The sequence below is a fragment of the Geosmithia morbida genome (genome assembly GCF_012550715.1).
Source record: "Geosmithia morbida isolate 1262 chromosome Unknown scaffold_4, whole genome shotgun sequence".
Lineage (NCBI taxonomy): Eukaryota > Fungi > Ascomycota > Sordariomycetes > Hypocreales > Bionectriaceae > Geosmithia > Geosmithia morbida.
This window is the reverse complement of record NW_023336191.1, coordinates 308,008-333,563: the sequence shown is the minus strand read 5'-3', so window position 1 is coordinate 333,563 and position 25,556 is coordinate 308,008. Positions and strand designations below refer to the sequence as shown.

The following is a 25,556-nucleotide window of genomic DNA, read 5'->3' as shown; positions in this document are numbered from 1 at the left end:
AAAAAAAAAAAAAAAAAAAAAAAAAAAGTACGAGCATAACACTCGGCCACCGGGAGAAGCAATGCCGGGTATCGCTGTTTCACATCTTGGATCTCCCAAGGACATGTACATATAATATCGTGCAAGTAATAACATCTAGGCCCTAATGCTACTTGTTATATCTTTAATATATACATATACATAATATGTACAGATTACCATGTACTCGTATTGATTGTCAGTTGTTGGTTGGTTGGTTTGCCTGATGTGTGACAGTCCCCTCCCCTTTTATCGTACAAGCATCCATGAAACGCATAAAGTGGAAGGCTGCGAGGAAGGCTGCGAAGGATGGCGTGCCCTGACATGGTTAAGCCTGTACACGCGCGCTCGCGCGCACACACACACACCACACAGACAGGGGACCCTCTGGTCTTGCCGAGAGATTGCGTAGAGGTCCAAGTCGAAGCAATGTGTCATGCTGGTTGGGTACAAGGATTGAGGATTGGGGGACCAGCGATGTAGCCTACCTGTACTCGTAATCTACCTTACCCAGGAGAGAATGACTTGTAGTATCATCACCCAGGTTGTTTCCGGCAAAAAAAGGGAAAAGGAAAGAAAGAGAAGAAAGAGAGAAAGAAGGAACCCTCCCCCCTCCCCCTCCCCTCCCCCAAAAAAAAAACCCACACTTTATAACGGGGTGTTTGTCGTACAGTGCCTTGCCACTCACAGCGGGCCGTACCTGTAATACTGTACTTTGTGGATTCTGCGGATGCCCCATTAATATCAGACCAGTCTTCCAGAATATCTCTCCACGGACCACAGATGTGCTACAGACCAAAGGATTTTCCTTCTTTATTATTGTTATTTAGTCTTTCGCAAAATCCTTTTTTTTTTTTTTTTTTGGTTTGTTATTAATCGACTCCAAGAAATAGATTAAATGAAATTGAAAAGAATGCTCCCAGCACCTTCTAACCCGAATGGAACCAAGTGCACCCCCCCACCCCCTGCCCCCCCCTAACAAGATACGTAATACCCACTGTTTAGCCGCCTGCCACTCGGTTCTACCTTCCAGCGAGCTGTGTGAGTAGGTCCCCCCTCCCCATCTGCTTTCCGTGCAGTTCTGTATTACCACCTGTATGTAGGACCGCTGTAGGACCGCCCCCTTCCCAGGCTCTCGCTCTCGGATCAGTATCACCAAAGTCCCCCCCCCTTTCCCCCCCAAGCAAGAGAGAGGAAAGAGCTCGCACTGTTTCCGGGGTGGTTTGACGTTGTACGTACTCTCTTATAATCCCTGTTCACGATTTAATTGACGGCCCGACGGGTCCAGCAGTGGGTTTTGACTTCTTCTTCTTCTCTTCTTTCTCTTCTAGAATATTTCCACATTTATTTTTGTCCTCTCTCTTGCTCTCTCTCTTATTAATTTGCCTAGACTTTTTTTTTCTCTTCATCTTTCTTGTAATACACTCTGTCACACTCTGTCCCCTTCTCTCCCCTGCACATATACGCGCAATGTCTTTAGCCCTGAGCCGTATTGACAAATAATTGGTAGCCCTGTGGCCTGTCTGACGGCCCGGATAGCCAGGGGAAACTGCCTCTCTGGCATTGTCAGACTAGTATAGTGTCTCAGCTTTTTTTCTTTTTTTTCTTTTTTAGCGTGATTGATATGATTTCCTCTGTATTTTTCTTTTTTTCTTTTTCTCTTTTCTCTTTTTCTCTTTTTTTTTCTTTTTCTCTTTCTGTTTTCCTTTTTTTTTTTTTTTTCAATATTATTATTATTATTCTCCTCTCCCTCTAAGCCCTCTCCCTCTAAGCCCTCTCCCTCTCTCTCCTAGCCTCGCACGCTCAGCCTCGTCACAAGGGGGTTAACCATCCCCGAGCCTTGCCACTTTGGGTCATCTGAGCTCTCTCGTACCCCCCAACGCCTCGCGGACAATTGCCATGCTGGGAAAAAGAGGGAGAGAGATGAATAATAGTATGCGCGAGTCATTGTCGCAGGTAAATATATCGATGCTGCCAATGACTATTACTGTACAGATTACTTCCTTCATAGCCCAGCTACTCTGAGCATGTATTGATACAGTCATGCTGTATGCACATGTAGTAATGATAGTACGAGTAGTATTAATAGCATTCGTCAGACTAGAAGATTCGCAACGCTGCTCTGCTCTTGATAACATGATACTGGCTACATCACCACCACAAGCAACCAATGACGTCTGCGTGGGAACGCTCCAGTCTTGTATTGCTACGCCGTGGCCGCCGCTTCTTATCCCCCACGCGTCATCAGTATGTGGAGTGCAGTGCAGCCGATCAGGAAGGTAGATGGAAATGGAAATAGATGTACAGATTACAGGTAAGAAAGGCGTGACAGCAAACAGAAATAGAGAGAGACAGACGGTTGGCTTAAAAAGGCAACATCACTCTTGTATCGTATTGACTGACTGCCTATGCCGTCACAGTGCTGCCTTCGTCACATCTTGACTGCTCGTAAACTGGATGGTCTTTTTCTTCTTCTTTTCTTTCTCCTTCCTTCTGCTATCTAAACTGATTGAATCATCGGATATGCAACACCCTCCAATACAAAGCACAAGCCCCCCCCCCCGCCCTCTTTCCTCCCTGTCACTGCCCAGGCCTTTGTGGCGTCACTGGCTGGACCTGGGCGGCTGTGCTGTGACATGAGAATGGCTGATGGGCTCTATGCGATTCGTCGCATCACGTCAGTTTTAGGTATCAGAATAAATGCCGAGTACCAAGGTCGAGCGAGGTATTAGTATTATGCAGTACCTCCAATGTTGAACTCTACGACTGGTACGACATGTCTATTAATACCGCATACGTCAATATTCCTCCAACCCCAACTTGCATCAAACACATTTCAAGTCTGACCATATCATTTTTTTTTTCTTGGACGGACTGACTGTTTCGAGCGTCACTTTGCGAGGAGGCCAGCACACCATCTTTGAGGGGAGGGAGGGGGGTTTGGTTTGGGGGGATCAAGGGATGTTTGCGTGTGCGTGTGCGTGCGCGCGTGTGTGTGCTCGACTACTCGTACATGTATCAGAGTGCACGGACAACGTTTTCTTCTTTTTTTCTCTCCCTTTCTTCTTTCGGCTGTCAGAGCCAATATCACTCGTATTCTTCGTGTGTGAGAACAAGTTTGCTTCTTTGCGGGCGAGAGTAACAGAGAAGGAGTATGAGTACAATAGCATGAGTCGGTAGTAGCAACAAAAAAAGGGGGACATGACACACAGACCCAGACATGGTGACGTTGAGCTGAGGCAGCGCATGTACGAGACAGGATTTTCATGTCGAACGGAATGAATCAAGATAGAAAAGGCATCATGTAATACATGGTCGGAGAAAAAAGCCGTTGTATATTCGTACACAGCTACATACGTACACGCGGTCTCTCTCTCAAAAGGAAAAATAAACACACGCATACGCACACACACAGGGAGAGATATAGATGACTGAGTGAGGTCGGGAAGTCGAGAAGAGGTTCATGCACGTAAAATGTTCAGTTGTTTTGGCATTAATATATCGTAGACTTTCCATGAAACGAGCTCAGCCTCCTGAGGGGGTTGATGATTGTCACCTGCGTTTCCTGTCCTATTCCTATCCGTAAATAGAAGGGAAAGAAGAAGAAGACGGAAGAGAATAACGAGATTCCATATACGGTAAAACGATAAGGACACACAAAGTTGCGTCGCGGGGGGGGGGGGGGGGGGGGGGGGGGGGGAGAGTACACAGCTGAAGGGTAGAGACGGCTGCCTATTACGACGTATGCACGATCTCCAGGGACAGACCAGCGGCTGGAATTCCGCGTCTCATACTGTACGTAGGGAGTAAGTAATAGCAGCGGGGTGTAAATATACTATTTTATTGCAGAGTATGTCACAGTATCCATACACATACACATATACAGGCAAGTACGGGCTGTATTACTCGTACAGGTGTCAATCAATCGTCAGAGTGACAATGATCAGAGCCCAATGATCAGACCTTCCAAAATAGAAGCTACGTAGTCTCTTTTTTTTTTTTTTCTCCCAACAGACTGGGCAAGATTGCGGAGACCGGCCGTGTCTCCGGGTAATTCTGCCACCGCCTTTTTTTCTTTTCTTTTGTATGATTCAGCTACGACATTATAGACTGTGAAGGGGAAAACAAGACTTCTTGCTTCATTGCTTGTCACTTTTTTTTCTTCTTCCTTCCTTTCTTTTTTCTTCTATTTGGTTAATTTGAATGAATACGACTAAAACAAGGAGAATGTTATGGAAAGATTTTTCTTCCCCCTTTCTTCTTCTTTGCCTCCCCCCTCTCCCCCCTCTCCCTAAAAAAGCCTTGAGACGAAAGAAACACGATGAATGAAAAAAAAAAGATATCAAGATGAAAAGCTACATGAATATTCAACAAGCCCTCGGGACAAGGCAAAATGCCCTGGCCCCGGGACATGGTTCTCTGACTTCCGGCCGGACGTGCATCCGGGTGGTCAAAGTTACGGAGTATTAACTGTGCGACTAGTGACCAAAATACTCGGGAGAGTCAATGTCATAAAAAAGAAAGGAAAAAAAGGCGACGGCGGACGGACGGACAGTCCTAACCGTGTGCTCCATAGCTAAGGTAATAATACAAAGTAAGGTAGACTAAGAGAGATAGAGAGACTGAGAGGGAGAAAAAAAAGAAAAAAATAAAAAAAGAAAAAAAAAAGTCCTCGTAATACGAGTGATGGGCAATCAATCGTCGTCCAGGTTAATAGGTATGCATACCCCTGTAGGTAATGTAATACAGTATAAAACATACACAGTATATATAGCGATGTGATGGTACTGTACTGCCCGGCACGTTGGGCAAGATCACCCTTTTTTTTTGCCCGGGGTATTATTTTGCACTTTACAAGATACAGAAAAGACTATGGACAAGTGATTTTCGTAATTCGTCATGGTGGGATGGGACTCTCTTGCTGCGTGGTAATAGTAGTAGAAGTTGGTAGAAGTAGTAGTAGTAGTAGTAGTGGTAATACTACTAATATTCTTCTACGGTAAGTCGCCCCATACTACGTGATGGTAGCAGTGTAGAGCAGTAGGTAACAGTAGCATCACGTCCTCTTACTGTCCGCCTGCTCATCTCCATCTTTCCTATCCAAGGCAGTGAGGAAGCATGACAGGGTAAGGGAGATAGAGAAGAGATTCCCTATCCCCAGTCTAGTCCATCATGCATTTTTTACTCTTTTAATTTTCTTCTTCCTTTTTATCTTTCTTTTATTTTTATTTATCTTCTTTTTCTTACTTTTTTTCTAATGTTTTTTTCCCAGACTCTTTTAAAGAGGAAGAATAATAATAATCCATTTTCCTTCTTTCCTCCCCCACTATTACCCTGGCCCCGGCTCTTTTCCTTTGGTCTTTTTCCCTTGGCCTTTCCCTTGTTTTTACCCTTGAACCCTTTGCCTCATTCAGCATCAGCGCTCAGGCATGTCCGGCCCCTTGGATCAGGTCAAGCAAGTTCAGTTTAATTCACGCCCCGGTCCTCCTCTCCCCCTTGTCCCATCATAAACCCCCTTCTCTTAGCTTCTATCCACACCCCCTGCCACCACACAGACACTCACGGACAGCACTCATAATTCAATGAGTGTGTACGTGTACGATTACAGTGACGCTGTATGTACGAGTAATGGCGTGTACCTTGGTACCTAAACACACGCACACACACACACACACGCACACACACGCCCCACAGACAACACCCGATAATCATACACCCTCCCTTCACCCCCAAGGTAGAGCTTCCTGCCATTCTCTCTAGATGACTTTACGGGGGTGGTGGTAAATTACCACCCGAAGTGGTGGGAAAGCGCCCCCCCGGGTCCCCCTTCCATTCTCCGTTTTGTATTCTACGCGTGCCTGCCTTGCTTTATACAAAAGCTCCCGGGAACCTCACCCCATTCTCCTCTCCTTCCCTCTGAAGTTCACTCATTCTTTCTCCCTTCAGTCCTTTCCCCATCGTTGTCTTTGTTTTTCAACTTTTTCTCTCTTTATTGAATCTTACAACCTCAGACCTTAGTCGCTTTTAATACCTGGACCTCACTTCTCCCAAACAAAAACGAACTTGACGACGCTACCACAAAACACCCCTTTTGTCTTGTACACTGTCAAGATATTGCTTGCACTTGAACAGAGGACAATTTTTTTTTTCTCTTGCGCACACGAGATTTTCGACGATTACCATCACATCACATCACCAAGAAACTCTTTAATCCCAAGCTTCCCCGACTCTCCACCCCTCTGCTCCCCCCCCAAAGATCACCAAGTCGACCCCGAACCATAGGCTTTCCTTGCGCCGGTGCCCACCTTATCAACGACACCTCGCCTTCCCTCCGATCTGCCTCTGCAACTCCGCCTGTTACTCGACCAGTCGCAATCAGTGATTGCCACAAGACCGTCCCGCTGGTCCCAGTCCCGTTGCCACGCTGCCTTCTATTCTGGGTAGCTGCTATCCATTGCTCTGACAAGCTTCGAACTGGTATGTGACAGCGCCGTCTTGCATGGCTTGGATAGTCTATTGACATTGACTGTAGAGCAACAGCCTTCACACAACCGCCACAATGATCGGCCAAGAGTCTAGTACCAGCAACATGGGCCGCGGTGCCTACGACACAACTGGTGTTCCCAAGCCCCCTCCCCGCCCCCGATAAAGCTCTTTCGGAGTTTCATCGCCCGTCGAGTCTGGACCTCTCACGTCACACGATTCCGACGACTCGTGAGCTTCATGCCCGAAGCCACTTTTAATCCTTTCGAACTTTGCCATTTCCTATCGACAGTTTTAATACCCTTTCTGGTATTCGATAGGGTGTACGTCAACACCCGTCGATACCTCTTACCCCCCCAACACCGGCCGTCAAAGATATCATCCTATGGTCCCAGTTTGATACCAGGTGCCCTTTTGACAGGTGTTGGCTTGTTTTCACTACCCCTTTTGTGGGAAATCTTGCTTTTTCTCGGCTGCGGGCCACTGCATGGCGTTCATACATAGACGGATTGGGAAAGACATTGCTTTTTCGCTTTTCTTTTGTTTTTAATGGGTGGAGTCGCTCCAAGGTCACATCTCAGACCCTCCCCTCCAGTTGAGGGCAAACAGAAGAAGAGAAACAAGTCCTCGCGGACACGACTATGCAAGGGGTCAAGCGCACCCTCGAGTGGTTAGCGACATCTGAGTCCTATTTTGGTTTTGCTTTTGTGTGTTTTTGGTCATTCGGGAAAGAAAAAGTTTGGATTTGATTTGATCTGATTTTCGCATATAGACTTGGGTTTTCCTTTCCTGTTTGGTTCCGTTTATTTGGGAGAAGACAAGAGGAAAAATATGTCGTTTCCTACTACCTTTCTTTTGTTTTATTTACGAGAGCTACAGCCATCACCTCGCGGGAGCTTAGCCTTACTGGGGTATCGACCCAAAAAGACATTTTTCCTTACTTTTTCCTGCTCACGTCAACATGTTTGGAATCTTTGGCATTGTTGAAGCCGCCACTGGGCTGGATCCAGGTGGGCAAAAAGGAAACGTCAAAATAGATGGATACCCTCTTTTAGATAGACTTTGTAATAATAGTTCCAGAACCAGGCTGGCATTACATGATACTCTGACTGCAGCTCTTGAGACTTGTGTGTGTGTACATTTAGTCTTGAGGTTGAAGTTTGAAGCTGTTGGTTTCATGTGTTTTCTCTCTTTTTCTATATTCGGTCTTGTAGAGTATATTAACATGTACGAGAGTACGGAGTGCCTGGTGATGTAATTGTACGAGTAGTATTAGATATCTTGCGAGGGGGGAGGAGGGGGTCTCGAGGGTTGAGGCAACCTGCGGAACGGAGCATATAAAGCGTATAATACATGATTCATCATACAACTTTCCTTTTTTTTCTTCTTTCTTTCCCGTGCGTGTGCGTGTGTGTGTGTGGGCATTGGTGGGGGGGGGGGGAGACCGAGACACTAACTAAGGATTGGGAAAATAAGGATTGGGAAGTGAGGTACATTGGGGGGGGGGGGGGGGGTATCATATGTATCGTACATGAACAAAAACTGTCAAACCCCGGAGTATTGAGAGTAAACGTATAGGCGAGGGAGGCTGTACAGAGAGAACAAGGTTCATAGGGAGGTTTTGGTTCTCTTACATTGTACCCAACGGTATGTTTCCTAGGGGGGAAGGGGGGGGTTGGGTTTGCCGAGACCGTTGCACTTTTTTTTTTTGATTACATTCTTTTTTTCTTTTTGTATAGAAAAATCTATCTGGCTGTTAGTTGTCTCTGCCTTTTCTTCTTCTTGTTGTTTTGGTGACATGTTCATGTACGAGGATGGAGACGTTTTTTTCTTTCCTTTTTCTTCTTTCTTTTTCTTTTCTTTCCCTGTGTCACGGGAGAGCCTTGCATGTAGGCAGATGTGTGAAAGAATGCATAGGTGGCATAGTAGTAATAATAATACATGTGTGTAGATGGGAACGAAGTTATTGTTCATTGATAAAGAGTGAGAGCGTATATGAGTGTATGATGGAGTACCTTTTATTTTATTTTTATTTTAAATTTTCTTCTCCCTTCCTTCCTCATTTTTCTTCTTCCTCTTCTTCCTTCTTCCCCCTTCCTCCATCTCTTTCTCACTTTGTTGTATGAACTTGTCCTTTTATCGATAGTCATCGTCCCCCCCCCCAATCATTCTCAATATGTCGTTGCCGCCAGGGGCTATGTGATGAAGCCGGGGTTATAAGATCACAAAAAAAGAAAAAGAAAAAAAAAGCACAAGTACAAGTACAATCATGCGCACTGAACTCTCATCTTGTCTTCTCTTCTCTCCTGTAACACCCTCTCTCTCTCTCTGTATCAGACACTTGGCACTCGGATCTCTCTCCCTCAACAGTTTCTCGGGACTTTTATTTCATTCTATTTCATTTTCAAATTTAGGAGGGTGTTTTTTTTTAATATTTATATATATATTTTTTTCCAATTTTTTATTTTATTTTATAAATATCTCTTTCTGTCATGACCCGAGGTCTTTCTTCTTCTTTCCTTCCTTGCATTCTTCCCCCCCTTTTCCTTTTCTCTCCCTCGACATGTAGACGTCGTAGTATCTCATTTCATCGCGAGTTGAAAATGAGCTACTTGCGAATACCATCAGCTCGGGGGGGGGGGTTGATCATGGACGGAAAAAAGAAAGAAGATCATGCATTACTGCGTCCCCAGGTAGCGGCAGCTCCGAGTCTAGATATGCAAGCTGTCTAAACGGCTGGGTTGGCGATTTTTGTACCATGCTAATCATCATCGTAGATCGGGATCCTTCGTCTTTCGATAGACCGAAATTCTAAATCATCATTCTCCCTTTCTGTACTTTGTACCTTGACGTGCAATGTCTCTCCTTCCCTACCGTCCCGTCACAATTTTCTTTGGGGTGGTGGGGGGGGGGGACGGAATGTGGTCTTTTTGTTTTAAATTCCCTCTCTTTTTGGGTCTGCCTTCTGTCTTGTCTTGCTTTGTTTGTATACTCCTTCTACGATCGTCCTACCCGCTCATCCCTCATCCCGTCCCATCCATGTCTTGCGCAACACGGTACACGAACACACCCATAGATGGAGAGAGGGAGATGGAGAGAATTAGAGGGAGAGAGAGAGAGAGAGAGAGAGAGAGAGAGAGAGAAGAAGCAGAGTCACGGCTCAGCCGCTTCGTCTTCTCCGATTGGCAGCCGGGGATCGACGGTGCAGCCGGCTGGAATGTGTATGTGTGCGTGTGTGTGTGCCTGTTTTGCCCCCAGTGTCTCTCGCGTCATGTCATCTGAAATGTTTCCGATAGGACTCTTTTATAATACATATATATTATACATGTATGTACATACATAGATAAAAACGAATAAATAGATTGAATTGTCTATTGTGTTGAATCATTCATGGACATTCTGCTTGGACCCTCTTTGTTTTTTTAGTTTTTTTAGATGGAATCGTCTATTGTGTTGAATCATTCATGGACATTTTGCTTGGACCCTCTTTGTTTTTCTGTTTTTTTCTGTTTGTTTTTTTTTGTTCCCATATCAGGTACGCTGCATGACGATTTGGGACATTTGACCTGTCCACTCCGTACAACTTCGTATAAGAGAGAGAGAGAGAGAGAGAGAGAGTGTGTGTGTGTGTGGGGGGGGGGGGGGGGGGGGGGGGCGGGTGTATGGTAGTAACTGTAGTTTTCCATCTTCAAAAGTCTGAACAGGATTGGACCTATGTCTTGTCGAATAGATCAGAGCTCGGGATATACATCACTGTCATGACGTAACGGGTTAGCTGGCTGCCAATGTCATTCATCAAGAGGAAGGGAAAAAGAGAGAAAGAAGGCAAGGTGGAAAGATGACTCACACCCTCCTCTGCAGCGGCATCTCCCTCCTGATCCTCTCCACCTCATCAATGTCAATGTCAACAAACCCAATCTCACCGACAGCCCCATCCTCGGCCTCACCCTCCGGGGTTCCTTCCGGGGCAGCATCGCCCTTGACACCCTTCAGGCGGAGCACCACCCTGCCCCAAGGGTCGACGACCATGCTGCGCCCGTAGCTCGCCCTCGTGGCCGTGTGGCGGCCCACCTGCGCGGCGGCGACGACCCAGCTCTGCGTCTCCACGGCCCTGGCGCGCAGCAGCGTCTCCCAGTGCGCCGCGCCGGTCCGGAGCGTGAAGGCGCTCGGGAAGGTGACGACCTGCGCGGGGCTGTCTCGCCACCGGCTGCGCCTGCCCGGCTGCGCGAGCGACAGGGCCGCCTCGGGGAACCGCAGGTCGAAGCAGATCAGGCTGCCTACGCGGCCGACCGGCGAGGCGAACGGCCTCGTCAGCGAGCCGCCCGGCTGGACCGTCGCGCTCTCCCGGAGGGACCCGTAGTCGAAAACGTGGAGCTTGTCGTACGTCGCCGAGCCGTCCACGATCCCCTCGGACGTGATGTACAGGTTACGGTTGAGCAGCCTCTTAGCGTCGGCCTGATGCGTTGCCACGTCGTGAATGCCCACGTGTACTGCCACGCCGTTAGTCCTGGCCGCCTCGCGTAGTCCGAGGACGAAGGGGGACGTCTCGTGCGGGACCGCCAGTTTGAGTGACTCTTCGGCGTTGGTGGCAATGTAGTCAGATGCTTCGGGGAGGAAGAGGATCTTTTTTTTTTTTTTGGTACCGTTTCGTTTTTTTGTTTTTGTTTTAGCATCGTGCGTGAACTTGAAATGTATGAATATATATATATATATATATCTGGTCCAAGTATTACTTGCAACAGCAGCAGCAGCAGCAACAGTAGTAGTAATAGTAGTAGTAGTAGTACTGCTTCATCATCTTACCTTGGCTCCTCCCTGCGCCGCTCGTGCTACCAGCCTAACGCATTGCTCTAGATTGCCTGCTAAAGAGGGAGTAGAGCATATCTGCCCTATGGCCTTTTATTGTTTGCTACCGTCAGCCTTTGCTTGATTGTATGAGCGCAGGGGGGGTGGGGGGGAGGGAGGGCGCATACTGCAGTCGGCATCTTGTCTTGTCAGGTTGGCGTATATATATATATATATATATGTGCTTCTTTTCCGCGTATATGCGTGCGTGTGCGTGTGTCTGTGTATGCTTCTATTATGATGATATGGAAGCTGTTTGATGGATAGACGAGCTACCAAGTAGATAGATGTGATGCGTTGTTATTGTCTTTTATTGTATGTGTCTTCGTTTGACATGTAATAAATACGAATACGATGTGACAGATGGGGCGGGGAGGGGAGGGGGACCATCAGATCAGGCGGGGGTTTGGATGGACAAGATAAGGAGTGCGCTGCCCTACGCTTCTCTGTCCACTGTCCAGTGTGTTCCCCTCCTACTTCCACGGGCCTCACAGCGGGGGGCCCCTCAGAAACCCAAACAACAGAAATCCACCACCCCTCCCTAAAAAAAAAAAAAATTTAAAAAAATTATTTACACAAGAAAAAAATAAATAAATAAATACCAAAAAAACAACCGTCACGTCACCGTCACTCGTTCACCTTGTCTCCTTCACCTTGTTGGCTCAGGACTTTTTCTTCTTTCCTTCTGACAACTTTTGCTCATACATCCCTTTTCTTTCTAAATGCCCATAAACACATCTATCCTCATTTGTCTCCATCTTCTCCTTCGACCCGCACATATCGGGATACCAAAAATACCAAGGCCTCAATTGCGTGGGCCATCATCCACGTCTCATCAGTCTCACCGCTTCCTCCTACATTTCACTATAACCAAGATGCCACGGAACAGAACAGCTTGAAAAGGCTCAACTTCTATTGTCTTACAACCAAGAAAAAAGAGCAACATCCGCTATCTCATCTGCCTCCATGAATTCCGAAGAGGGAACGGAGAGAAAGGGGAGAAAAAAAAGACCGTCTCAATTCCATTTAGACAGAGCCGATACCCAGCAGCCTAGGCATCGCATCACAAGATTAAGAATCATCACCACCTCCAGCTTTCTTTTCCTCTCCTCTCTTTCTCCCCCGTCCTCCCTTATCCGGAAAATACAGAGGAGGGAGAAGAAGCGTGTTCCCGGTCTTGGACGTGTCATACCCTCGCTTCTGTTTTCTTCGTCTCGTCTCGTCTCAATCCCAACCGAAGCCCACTCCTTTCCGATATGCCCTCTAGTGGCACTAGAAAAAAAGAAAATTTGGTAAGAAAAGCAAAGTAAAGTAAAAGGAAGAAAAGAGAGGGAGAGAGAGAGAGAGAGAGAGAGAGAAAAGTCAGAACCAACGCCGTGCTAACAAGTGATCGAAGAAGAAGAAAGAACAGAGAGACGAGGCGACGACTTCTTCCCGTCACATATACAGCCGTCTTGTTTTCTCGAACCTTTTGCTTCTCAAAAGGTCAAGTCCAGCTTTCACTCTCTCCTCTTCTTTTCTTTTGATATTATTATTAACTCCTCCCTCTCCCAACTTGACCAGCTGGAGGATGGATTGCCGCCCTCTACTTGGGGTTCGACGCATCCAGGTGGATATATGCCCGTTGCAGGGCTAGGGACTCACGGCCGTCCCTCTCGAGCACAGACACCCAGTCCCTCAGCTGAATCATCCTGCCCTTCTCCTTATCCTCTCGCCACGTCCCCAAACGGTTACGCCCCTCGGTCGTCATCGCCATGTTGACCGCGGGCCCGGGAGCCCCGCCGCCCGAGCCTGGACCGCCCTTGCCCGTCCCGCCGCCAGACGACCCCTTCGACGGAGTGTTGGCGCCGCTACCGCCGCGCCCGACATTCATCCAGTCGTACGTCTTGCCCGTCTTCTTCTTGCCAAACAGGCTTCCCTTGCCTCCCAGTCCGGCAAACATGCTGCTCGTCATGTTCTGGTTGGCGTGGTTGTTGGCCTCGGCCGTCTTGGCCGCCGCCGCCTTCTTGCTCTCCTTCTTGCCCGGAGCCTTCTCCGGGTCGGGAGCCACCGACGACGACGCCGGCGTGCTAGGCGCCACGCTGCCCGCTCTCGAAGGCGCCGCAGATGAGTCCGGGATGCCTTCCTTGCGCTTCCGACGCTTACGCAGACGCGCCTCTTCCCATTCGCGTTCCTGCTTGGCCAGGTCCCGCATCGTCGTCATCATGTACGACGAGATCTTGGCCAACTTCTTGGGTCGCACCTCGCTGCCATCTTCGATGGGACCTGGAGGAGAAAAAAAAGAGAGGAGACTGAGTTTAGCAGGGAGCTGTACAAGCCAGGGTTCGTCTTCACCGTATACTTACGTTTCGATAGGTTGGCTACCGGAGCCGGAGTGCCATCCGACGCCAGTCCGTCCACCTCCATCATTTCGGGGACCTGCATGTTTACAGGTGCGGCGGCGGAGGTCCAATCCTCGGGCACTTCTCCGTGCGATGTTTTCTGTCTGTGTCTTGCCACCGAGTTGGCATCCTCCATGAGGTCACGCAGCCTCGTCTTAGTAGCGATGGATAGCAGAGCGAGCTGATCCACCAGGTACGCGTCGTGCGGGATGAAGGACCCCGCCGTTTGGATCATGGTCTGGCCCTCCCCCACGGGCTTCATGTTGACCGTCACAGATGGCTCTGTAAATTGGTTGGGCAGCTTCATCTTCCCCATGGATTGGTTGCTATTCTTCAGATCCAGGTTGAGGCTCAGATGGTGCTCCCCAGCGATCTTACCCGCGCGGTGGTGCAGTAGAGCCACGAGCAGGAACGGATCGTTGATCTCTTGCGTCCTCTGGGCGCCTAGACGCATCGAAGACTCTGTCCATGCCTTCTCCGCGGCCTGCGCAGCCTGCCTCTCCTGGTCCTTATCGGAGATTGTCTGAGCCGGCTGGTTGGCGGGCCCAGCTCCGTAGAAGCTAGACTTGCCGCCGGGAGGGTGCTGGGGAAAGCCCGACCGAGCCTCGGGGTCGAAGTAGGTCGAGTACATGTCTGACATGAACTGCTCTTCGGCCCTCAGGTCGATGCCCGTGCCGGCCAGCGAATCAGTGACATCGTATTCGTAGTCCTTCGTCGGTCGCTCGGCCGGTCTCTGGGGTGGTCCCATGGTCCCGGTGGCCTGCACAGGAGGCGCCGGTGCTGGCACGGGTGGCGGCGTGTTCATGGGAATCATTGCCGCATTCGTGTACTGAGGCATCGCAGGGGGTTGCTGCTGCTGCTGCTGCTGCTGCTGCTGCTGCGGCGGCGGCGGCAATGGCAACGGTTGAGGCGCCTGGACCGGTGTCTGGACTGGCGTCTGGACCGGTGTCTGGACCGGCGTCTGGACCGGCGTCTGGACCGGCGGCGTAGAGCTCGGTCGCGTGTCGGGGAGGTTCAGGGTCGGTGTTGACACGCCATTTGCGTATGGCGATGGCTGGCCCGACGGGAGGGCGGGACTAGGCGCGCTCTGGGGTGAGCCAGTGCCGCCGCCGCCGCTTGGGGGCGTCGCGCCCGTCACCGGGCTCATGGCGTAGGGAGAGTTTGCATAAGGCGAGTCTGGCTGCTGCGACGGGGTATTCCCGTTGGTGCGAATTTGCGGCTGCTTATTAGGTGGTGGTGCAAAGGCCGACTGGGACGCCGCAGGGGAGGGACTGTGCTGAGGAGGCGGCGAGAATGCCGGCTGCGGCGTTTGTGATTGGGGTTGCGCCATAATCATGGATATTATGGCTGGCCACACGCGCACCACACACAGTAGAGTGCAGGCAGGCGGGCGATGAGATGAATAAGAGATGAAGGGACGGCCCAGGAGAAAGATTTCAACAGGCCGTGAAGCCCGTCACGGTTGATAGAGCTTCTCCGCCCATCCGAATAGTTGGGTCGCGGGACCGCAGCGCGTTTCCTGGGGACAATAATGACGCCGTGTCTTTCGTGATCGGGTATTCGCCGTCTGATGGGGGGGTTCTTAGTTGCTGGCGATAGGCGGCTGGACGTAGGGATGAATCGAAGCTCACGATCGGGTGGGTTAGATGTGCAAGTCGCCAGACAGCAGTTGGAACTTTGGGGGGGTCGCGTAACGGTGTCACGTGAGAGAGATATCACGTGTTATTTATACTCCTGGATATAAGCCGGTATTTAGCCGCTGCCACTACATATGCGCATCAGTCCTAACATATAGATTCATATACTAAGTACTATGAGTAATACTGCGCTACTCTTACCTGTAGCTTCGAGTCCCAGTAGCTCGACGTCCAATGCACTCCAGCTTGCTCCCTTGCATCACCAAGCTTTGTGCGCTGCTTTCCCCCGGGTCCCTGCTTGGGGTGGAAGAATTGCTAAAACCGCGAAGCCCCATTCCATGCGACGTCTACTTCTAACATCATAGAGGACAAGCAGCAGTGCTGCGTATACGCCATCGCTGGAAAGAACCAGGACAAAGAGCCGAAAAGAAGAGAAGAGAAGAGAAGAGAAGGAAGAAAGAGGCAGCACGATGGCATCGAAACGCAAGGCTGCGGCCATGAATGCCGCCGCTGCGGTTAACGAAGAACCAGTTGATCCCTCGGACGAACTCATGTTTCTCTGCCTAGGTGGAGGAAACGAGGTCGGAAGGTCGTGCCATATCGTCCAATACAAGGGGAAGACTGTCATGGTGAGTACTGGACGAACCAAGAGTGATGGCGTCCCCATCCGACGTGCGTGGAGACGAACGCGACAAAATGCTTATTCTGATGATGACAGCTTGATGCTGGTCAGCACCCGGCCTACGACGGCCTAGCCGCGCTTCCGTTCTACGACGACTTTGATCTGAGCACTGTAGATGTGCTCCTAATCAGCCAGTAAGCCTTTCCCGATACATATATACGTGACATACCTGGAAGAGGATAGGACGAAGAGAGAGAGACAAGAAGAAAAAGAACGAAAAAGAACAAGGGCGCGTTGCGTGTTAATGGTAATGGTATTCACTTCTTCACGAAGAGGAACTGGTTGCTCCAATGTTCTTTTTTTCGTTGGTGTCCTCATTATGTTACTTTCCACCACTACAATCGAGATGAAATACAAAATATCACTCTTCTGCTTCCTGAGAAAGAAAAGCATCACTTTCCCTGTGACACAGATACCCCCCCTCTCGAATACCATTACCATGCGCAGCCCCCCTCCTTTGTATACAACTCCTGTACACGCACGCGAGAAGGAAGATGTAGATGGACATATAGAGGCGAAGAGGAAGAGAGAGATACCTATATAAAAAAAGAAACTGACAAGAGCACTGCAGTTTCCACGTCGACCATGCAGCATCGCTACCATACGTCTTGTCCAAGACCAACTTCAGGGGACGAGTCTTCATGACGCACCCCACAAAGGCCATCTACAAGTGGCTCATCCAGGACAGCGTGCGCGTGGGCAACAGCTCGTCAAACCAGTCGACGCAGCCCGTGTACACGGAGCAGGACCACCTGAACACGTTCCCGCAGATCGAGGCCATAGACTACCACACGACGCACACCATCTCGTCGATCCGCATCACGCCGTACCCGGCCGGCCACGTGCTAGGTGCGGCCATGTTCCTCATCGAGATTGCCGGGCTCAAGATCTTCTTCACGGGCGACTACTCGCGCGAGCAGGACCGACACCTGGTGTCGGCCGAGGTGCCCCGCGGGGTCAAGGTCGACGTGCTCATCACCGAGTCGACGTATGGCATCGCGTCGCACGTGCCCCGTGTGGAGCGCGAGCAGGCCCTCATGAAGACGATCACGGGCGTCCTGAACCGCGGTGGCCGCGCCCTTCTGCCCGTCTTCGCCCTCGGCCGCGCTCAGGAGCTCCTACTCATCCTCGACGAGTACTGGGCGAAGCACCCCGAGTTCCAGCGGTACCCCATCTACTACGCCAGCAACCTCGCCCGCAAGTGCATGCTCGTCTACCAGACGTACGTCGGCGCCATGAACGATAACATCAAGCGCCTGTTCCGCGAGCGCATGGCCGAGGCCGAGGCCACAGGCGACGGCGCCGGCAAGGGCGGACCCTGGGACTTCAAGTACATCCGCTCCCTCAAGAACCTGGACCGCTTCGACGACGTGGGCGGCTGCGTCATGCTCGCCAGCCCCGGTATGCTCCAGAACGGCGTGAGCAGGGAGCTCCTCGAGCGCTGGGCCCCCAGCGAGAAGAACGGGGTCATCATCACCGGTTACAGTGTCGAGGGCACAATGGCCCGCCAGATCATGCAGGAGCCCGACCAGATCCAGGCCGTCATGTCCCGCAGTATGGCCGGCGCTCGCCGCGGCGGTGGCGGCGGCGGTCCCGATGAGAAGGTCCTCATCCCCAGGCGCTGCAGCGTAGCTGAGTATTCGTTCGCCGCTCACGTCGATGGCGTGGAGAACAGGGAGTTTATCGAGGAAATGTCCTCTCCCGTTGTGGTATGTTTCCTCCCTCCCTATATCGAGGTATGCGAGGGGGGGAAAAAAGGCTGACCTATTATTATCAGATCCTCGTCCACGGCGAGCAACACAACATGATGCGCCTCAAATCCAAGCTACTCTCGCTCAACGCCTCTAAGACCAACAAAGTCAAGGTCTTCTCCCCGCGCAACTGCGAGGAGCTCCGCATCCCCTTCAAGTCAGACAAGACAGCCAAAGTAGTTGGCAAGCTGGCGTCGATCCCTCCCCCTCTGCCAACCAAGCGTGGCCGGGACGAGGACGGGGCCAAGAACGCCCAGGCAGCGGACGACGTCGACGCGCCCCTCGTATCAGGTGTGCTCGTTCAGAACGATTTCAAGCTCTCGCTCATGGCACCCGAAGACCTCCGCGAGTACGCCGGCCTGAGTACGACAACCATAACATGCAAGCAGCATCTCCGCCTGAGCGCGGCGGGTGTCGACCTGATCCGCTGGGCCCTGGAAGGAACCTTTGGCAGCGTCGAGGAGCTCCCCGAGATGCGCAAGGCCGCCAACGGCAAGGCCAATGGCAACGGGGTCGAGAGCGACGAGGACGACAAGACGGTCAAGGGCGAAGAGGAGGAGGAAGGGGGAGGGGAGCGCCGGATTGGGCAGCAGGAAGCGGCGGACGAGGAAGTCTCCCGTCTGGTGGCAGCGTACCTGGTAATGGGGTGCGTGGCAGTGCGTTACCGCAGCGACGGCAACGTCGAGCTGGAGTGGGAGGCCAACCTCCTCAACGACGGGATAGCGGATTCCATCATGGCCGTCCTGTTCTCGGTAGAGAGCTCCCCGGCCGCCGTCAAGAGATCGGGCAACGGCCACTCGCACTCGCACGATCATCATCATGATCAGCAGCTCAAGCAGAGACGGGAGCAGAGGATGGCCAACCCTCACAGCAGGCCCTCCCCCGCAGACCGTCTCGAGCGTCTCCTATGGTTCCTAGAAGCCCAGTTCGGCGCCGACAACGTCGCCCCCGTGGAGACGCCCAAGCTCGCGCCTGCCCCCGGCCCGGCCCCCACCCCCGCTGGATCGGCCGCTGCCGCTGCAGCAACCGATGCCGTCGCCAAGACCGAGGACGAAGAAGGACAAGATATCATGGATATGGAGCGCGGGGGGGACCAAGAGGAAGACCGACAGAAGAAGGAGATTGAGCGTCTGCACAAGATTGGCATTCCCGTCCCGGGTGTATCCATCTCGGTGGACAGAATGCACGCTACCGTCTGGCTCGAGAGGCTCGAGGTGGAGTGTAACAACAAGGTTTTTGCCGATAGGGTCAAGGCCGTGGTCGAGAGGGCTGTCGAGGTGACGGCTCCTCTATGGGTGTAGTAGTAATAGTAGTAGCTGTTGTCGTTGTCGTTGTTGTCTTGATTTCTTTTCTTTTTTTCCCCCTTAGTACTAAATACTATGCTATTAAAAAGTACCATTTCATCCATATCAAATCATTCTTCCTTCTTGTTATCCTTTTTTTTTTTTTGGGACAAGTCAAGTGTTTTCACCCAAGTATATATACAAGACAATACCTCATTCAACTTTATAATGCATACAGAGACCAGGAAATTTACGATACATCGTTCAACTTGGGAGTAAATGTAAACATGTAAACATAGCCACGACGCCATTCACCCTTTAAGAGTAATATAGGGTAACACAAAATGCAGTTGTATTGATACAACAATGACACATACAAAAAAAAGGAAGCTAAGTCTACAGGCACTTCACACGACCCATGCCAACAAAACTTACCCCCCCTCCTCAATCTCTCCAAGAAGGGTTCGACGACAAAAGACCCTTACATCAAAAAACAAGGGGGGGGGGGGGGGTTATAAAAAGAAAAACTGAACGTTCAACTACAGGTAGAGAAAAACAAGAGAAGCATGTTTATCCCAAGAACTCCTTGAGATCCTCCGCCTCTTCCAGTAGAATCTGGAAGGAAAACGGTTGGAAGGGCCAACCGCCAAACTCGGCAAACTTGGAGAATGACTCGACCCAGGCCAGACGGAGCGAGTGAAGCATCGCGCTTGTGCCTTCCATGCAGACGAGGATAGCAATGGCTGTGGGGTCATGTTAGCTTGCTGTCTCTCGAGAGGAGCAGTGTATACGGGGGGACGAGCTTGCGAGCATGGGCAGAAATGATCCGAGCGTGCCAAGGAGAGAAGAGGAGGAACTTACTGAGGAAGAGCCAAAAGGCAAAACAGACGAGAACCATGATGGAACCAAGGATACCCTCAGTAGCCAGGGCGGGTCCGAGAGTCATGTTCCATAGGACGACACTGAGCTGCTGGTGGGCGAGGGACAGGGCCCATAGACGGAGGTAAGAGGCCGAGTGGGAGACGCAGTTGAGGCAGAACTCGATGGTGTGGATGACCTGGTGGATCATGATCTCGGAAAACTCAAACTCCTCATGCTCGCCCTCCTCGATGTTCTGGGCGATCATGGCGACGCCCTCGCCGTCGTCGAGGCTGTTGCCGTGGCCGTTGAGGAACGAGGTGCTCTCGCCGCCGGCGCCGTCGTCCTCGCCGTCCAGGGCGCTGACACGCGACACCTCGCCGATGCCGCGGTAACCCTTGGCGCGGGCGCGGTTGTGCTCCCACCGGAGGTACAGGGGCTTGAGGAGGAGCAGGACGGGAACCTGGGCGAAGGCCAGCAGCAGGAGGAAGACCTGCACGCCCGCCTGGCCCGGGTAGAGCTGCTCGCCCTCGACAATGGTGCCGGGCTGGAGGAACATGTAGATGAGCATGTTGAGCAGGCCGGGGGGCTGGCCCTCGGCCGTCTCCCAGTTGATGGTCCACTTGTATATGATGCAGATGACCAGGTAACCGAAGATGGACTGGAAGAAGATCATGCCGGGGACGAAGTTGCCCCAGATGTCGATGGGCTTGCGGAAGTGGCGCGCGTTGATGTACGAGAAGCACAGCGAGTACGTCATGTGGGCCCAACCTAGGATGATGGACATCTTCATCTTGTAGCTGTTGGAGAACAGGAGGTCGTTGTCGGTTCCGTGCCAGGCGTAGTCGAGACCGAAGGGGTAGCGGTAGCCCTCCTCGTTGAGGACGGCGACCAACGCCTGGCCCTCCTTCCAGCCCTCGGGCTTCTTGAACTCCCACGCGCTGGGGAAGATGGTCATGGACTTGGAGAAGACGTCGTTATACACGAGACCGGTGAAGATGGAGAAGACGGCCATGACGAGGGCGATGTAGCGGCCGTAGAAGATCATGGCAAATAGCTCGAACGTCACCTTCTTGAGCGGCCGCTCCCAGTAGATCATGGCCAGCGAGGCCGCCAGCATGATGAGGGCGTGGCCAAAGTCACCAAACATGACGGCGAAGAGGAAGGGGAACGTGACGATGACGGGCATGGCCGGATTGACCTCCTGATACGTGGCGGTGCCGTAGGCGTTGACAATGGTCTGGAAGCCCTCGGTGAACTTGTTGGTCTTGAGGTACGTGGGCGGCGTCTTGTTGGTGCGGATCTCGTTGATGATGGACGGCACCGACAGGCCGGCGCGGTTGGTCACGTCCTGCAGAGTGGAGCGGATCAGGGGCAGATCGTTGGTCGGGCACCAGCCCTCGGCGATGAGGGTACGGCGCGCGCGGTCATACGAGAAGTTGTTGAGCGTGTTGTAGACCGACTTCTCCTTGGAGATGAGCACCATCCAAGCCGACAGCGACTGCGAGATCTGGTTGAGCTCCCCCTGCAGCGTCGTCTGGGTGTTCTTGAGCACGTTCTGAACGTCCTCGAGGCGGCTATTGACCTCGTGGATCTGGTCGCGGCGCAGGTCGCTGTTCTCGTCGACGCTGTACACGTCGGCGCCCATCGACTCCGAGATGCGGCGGATCTTGGCCAAGATCTCCTTGCCGTGCGCGAAGATGACGAAGACGTTCTTGTCGATGGCATCATTGTTGGTCGGGTCGACGAGCGGCTCGGGGATCTCCGACTGGTTCATGTACAGGTTGCCGCGCAGCGTGCGCCACAGGATGCGCTCGAAGGCCCCGATGCGGTCGCGGTTGATGACGCCCGCCACGAAGCCAATGTTCATGCCCGAGAAGGACCTGTCCACGTCGGCCGCCGAGTTGTGCTGCTCCACGTCTGACAGCAGCGGCGCATCGTCATTGTCGGTCGACTGCCTGATCTCGTCGACGTTGCCATGCGCCCGGTCGAAGAAGCTACCGGCCTCGCGGAGCACCCAGCGCCACTCGGTCAGATCGCCCTCGCGTTTCTTGAGAGTCTCGTAGCTATCATTAAGGGCAGAGATGCGCTGCTCGAGCTTCTGGCTGCGTTCGGCGAGCTCTACAATCTCCGTTGTAGATGGGGCTGCGAGCCTCTCAACGTCTAGATCGAGCTTCCTCAGGGGAATTCCCGTCTTTTCCATCTGACTGTGAAAGTAGCCTGCATCGTTGTTAGCTCTTCATTTCCTCCGTTTCTTCTCGCTCCCTCCAATTCCCCTTCCATCATTTTCCTTTCCTCTCTCGATCCACTCTCTTGAATTCTTTTTCTTTTTCTTTTCATGTTCCTCTTCTTCTTTCGTCGATCTGGGAGGGTAATAACGCACGCAGCTGCCTCTCGACATTGTCGAGTCGTCGAATCTCCTGGGTAAAAGTACGCTGGAAAGCGGAGACGTTCTCGTTGAGCTGCGAATTGTTAGCCCTCCCTTTCCTTCCTTACTCTTCCCCATCGCGTCGCGGTGGAGGGAGGTGGTGCAGTGCAACTACTCACGTCACGGAACTGGCAGAGACCAAGCTCCCCGAGGGCAGTGACAACCTCGCGTCCAATCTCGTTGGAGACGTAGAGCTGGACCAGGCTCATCTCCGCCGAGCGGAACGGCGTGTCCTGTTTGGTAGCCATGTTGATGGATGGCACCGTTTCTCGCGCGGTTGATGGTGGATGGGTGGTGGTGGTGGTGGGTTTGGTTAGAGGCGTAATACCATCTCCCCTTGAGCCGGCTTCAGCCTCTCTCCGGCTCCAGGACACGTGGACGGTGATATTGTTTTTCCGTCCCGACCTAGAGAGTATGGGTCACGTGGTCCGGTCCCATACCCGTCAAACTGTGCTGTTTACATTTACACATCACCGTAATTTTTACAGAGCAATGGAGCTTCTAGAGCCTTTTTTTTTTTTTTTTTTTTTTTTTTTTTTGAAAAAAAATTATATTCCTGTACAAAGAGTGGAGTGCTAACGACAGCTAGAAGAGAAAAAGAAGAAGGGAAAACAGCTTGTTACAATGCGATGTAAGGAGAAAGATGAAACCGAACCACCATGCTTTGCTCCTAAAGGTATCAACATCTGCCAAGAATAAATCGATCAAAAACGTAAACGGAAAGAGAAAAGCTTAAAAAAAACTGAAAAGAGAATAACAAAGAATGAAGACGTGTCGTAGAGAAAGAAAAAAAAAGAAAGGGAACATTGCAAGGCTATTTTTTTTGGGTCTCATTTCTTTTTCCATGGTATATCCATCCTATGCTCCTATGCAGCCCCGTAAACATAACGCCATGCCAAAAATATCAGACGTGAAACTTAGGAACAGAAGAGCAGATGAGAAAAAAAGGACGTAAAGCAGTAAAAAATAAAGACAAGAGGCATAAGAGAAGATCAGGTGCTAGGTTGGAGAAATAAAAATTGTTGGATGAAAAAAGAGATGGATCCGTCCGTAATGCTATGCAGATGCTGCTTGCTTGTGAAAAAAAAAACCAATAAAAAAATTTGAAGAGAGAATCTTGATGGGAAAAGCAAATGGGAAAATCATGACGTGTCGCTCTCATATACTCTTTACTTCCGCGTCGTTGTGTTGTTATTATTTCATAGTCGTCGTCCAAACATGAAAGAGCCGTACATGCCACCAACCTCGGCGACTGCGACGGGAATCTTGCGCATGCCCCAGCTCTCGGCGCCCATCTTCCACCAGCGGCTGCCATTGTCGGGGCTGGTGGAGCCGTCGTCGCTGCGTCGGACGAGCCAGTACCTGCTGCCGAACTCGGTGGGGGACCAGCCGACGAGCTCGAGGTTCTTCTTGGTCTTGGCCGCGCGCTCGTAGGCGCGCTCCTCGATCTCGATAACCTGCAGGGGTGCAGTGTCGGCGGCGAGGAGGTCGCTCGCGCTGCCCAGGCGGGCCTCGATGTCGGTGATGTCCAGGTAGTGCAGGTTGTGGGGCTTGGACCGCTTCTCGCCTCCGTCGTCGTCGTCGTCGGCATCGCTGTTGCTCTGGTAGAAGAGGTCGTGGATGTCTCCGAGCTCGAGGCCGCGGCCGAGGGCCAGCTCCTCGAGGGTCAGGATGAGGGGCTGCAGGAGCTCGACGTGCGAGGGCTCCATGCGGCTGCCCTTGAGGCTCAGGGAGCGCAGGGTGGGCGGGAGTCGGGGGAGGAGGTGCTCGATGTCCTCCTTGCCGAGGAGGAGGTGGGTGCTCGCGTCGGCGGCCAGGCTGAGGAAGGCCAGGCTGTCCTTGACGGCCGGGTGGGTGGTGAGGAAGTTGACGACGGCTTCGCCCGAGAGCTCGCGGCACTTGGCCAGGTTGAGGTGGGTGATGCGGGCCGTCGTGGGGATGGAGGCCAGGGCGCGGTCGGTGACGCGGGTGCCCGCCACGTCGAGGTGGGTGATGCGCGTGAGGCGGGGCAGGATGGTCTCGTACACGGCCGAGGGGAGGCCCAGGCACTTGTGGAAGGAGAGGCGTTTGATCTGCAGCGTCTCGGGCCACATGCTCTCGTCGATGAAGGTCTTGAACGAGTTCCTGAATATGGCGGTGGAGCAGGCGCAGAAGTCGAGGGCCTGCAGGTGGGGCAGGTCGAAGAAGAGCTTGCGCAGCACCTCGGGGCTCAGCTCCTCGTCCAGGTACTCCTGCGCCAGGAACTCCTGCAGGAAGGGCGTCAGCTCCAGGCACTGGGACAAGGTCTCGGCCGTCAGGTTGCGCGCCTGAGCCCTCTCGCTAGCGCTGGAGAACATGGTGGACGGGTTGAAGTGGCTGAAGTCGAGGCGGCGGACGATGGAGGCCAGCGAAGGGTACTCGGTGATGGTGTTGAGGAACTTGCGGAATATGCGCGAGTGCGGGATGGTGATGCGGCGGTAGAGCGTGTTGAGGGTGGTGGAGTGGATGGTGCGCGACGTGGTGAGCAGCGACATGAGGTCGGCGTTGCGCGTGGTCAATCCGTTGGGAGGGAGCTCGACGACGAGGCGGTCGATGATGTCGCCTGGCGTTTCGTGTTAGCTATATGTACATGCATTCCAGCGCGTTTGCCTCTCTTATCCCGTCCGCTGCATGCGACGGGCCGCAAATAGTATGCTGCGCTCTTTCTCTGGCAGGATCGGGAATGCTCACCGAGGACCTCGGTGGGTAGAGACTCAAGAAGGGACTCTCCAGGAGGGCGAGAAGTGACACGAGGCTTCCTGACGTCCTCGTCGTCAGGAGTACGCGGAGGGCTCCACGACATGAAGAGGCCACGCAGGTTCTCGGAGCTGCTGCTGGCCTTCTTCCCCTTCAGGGGGATCTCCCTCCAACCGCGGAAGCTGGTCGCGGGCAGCCAGAAGCCTCCATGGAGCTGGCTGTGCGGCCTGGTCAGGGGCGGCTGAAAGATGGCGGCGGCCTGCTGAGCGGGCAGGCCGTTGACGGGGGACTGAGCCTCATCAAAGACGTCGACATCGTTTATGTAGGACGAGACCTTGGAGCGGGTAAAAGTCTGAGCTAGGCCGTCATCGTCCTCGCGGACCGAGGAGAAGGAGGAGCGGGCCGTCTTCTCGGAGGGGGAGCTGGTTCCGTTCCGGCTGATGAAGTTGTTGGCGGTTGTCTTGATGGTGGTCAT

General features: G+C 52.3%; 5 protein-coding genes across 5 annotated transcripts; 1 reads left to right on the top strand and 4 right to left on the bottom strand.

Annotated features, from left to right (window-relative positions):
- Positions 1–10,344: 10,344 nt before the first annotated feature.
- GMORB2_5588 (deaminated glutathione amidase) lies at positions 10,345–11,736 on the bottom strand (the record flags this gene model as incomplete). The annotated part of the gene is made up of 2 exons (XM_035467558.1): positions 10,345–11,105; positions 11,700–11,736. 2 exons carry the CDS (start codon positions 11,734–11,736, stop codon positions 10,345–10,347), a joined length of 798 nt encoding a protein of 265 aa, XP_035322524.1.
- Positions 11,737–12,931: 1,195 nt separating this feature from the next.
- On the bottom strand, positions 12,932–15,063 carry GMORB2_5587 (uncharacterized protein; the record flags this gene model as incomplete). The annotated part of the gene is made up of 2 exons (XM_035467557.1): positions 12,932–13,611; positions 13,692–15,063. The coding sequence occupies 2 exons, from the start codon at positions 15,061–15,063 to the stop codon at positions 12,932–12,934; spliced, it is 2,052 nt and encodes a 683-aa protein (XP_035322523.1).
- A 771-nt stretch (positions 15,064–15,834) lies between these two features.
- GMORB2_5586 (cleavage and polyadenylation specificity factor subunit 3) lies at positions 15,835–19,098 on the top strand (the record flags this gene model as incomplete). Its single annotated transcript, XM_035467556.1, has 4 exons — positions 15,835–15,993; positions 16,083–16,180; positions 16,618–17,755; positions 17,824–19,098. 4 exons carry the CDS (start codon positions 15,835–15,837, stop codon positions 19,096–19,098), a joined length of 2,670 nt encoding a protein of 889 aa, XP_035322522.1.
- Positions 19,099–19,650: 552 nt separating this feature from the next.
- Positions 19,651–22,614, bottom strand: GMORB2_5585 (V-type H+-transporting ATPase subunit a; the record flags this gene model as incomplete). The annotated part of the gene is made up of 4 exons (XM_035467555.1): positions 19,651–19,823; positions 19,942–22,158; positions 22,322–22,400; positions 22,486–22,614. 4 exons carry the CDS (start codon positions 22,612–22,614, stop codon positions 19,651–19,653), a joined length of 2,598 nt encoding a protein of 865 aa, XP_035322521.1.
- Positions 22,615–23,565: 951 nt separating this feature from the next.
- On the bottom strand, positions 23,566–25,556 carry GMORB2_5584 (leucine Rich Repeat; the record flags this gene model as incomplete). Its single annotated transcript, XM_035467554.1, has 2 exons — positions 23,566–24,947; positions 25,076–25,556. The coding sequence occupies 2 exons, from the start codon at positions 25,554–25,556 to the stop codon at positions 23,566–23,568; spliced, it is 1,863 nt and encodes a 620-aa protein (XP_035322520.1).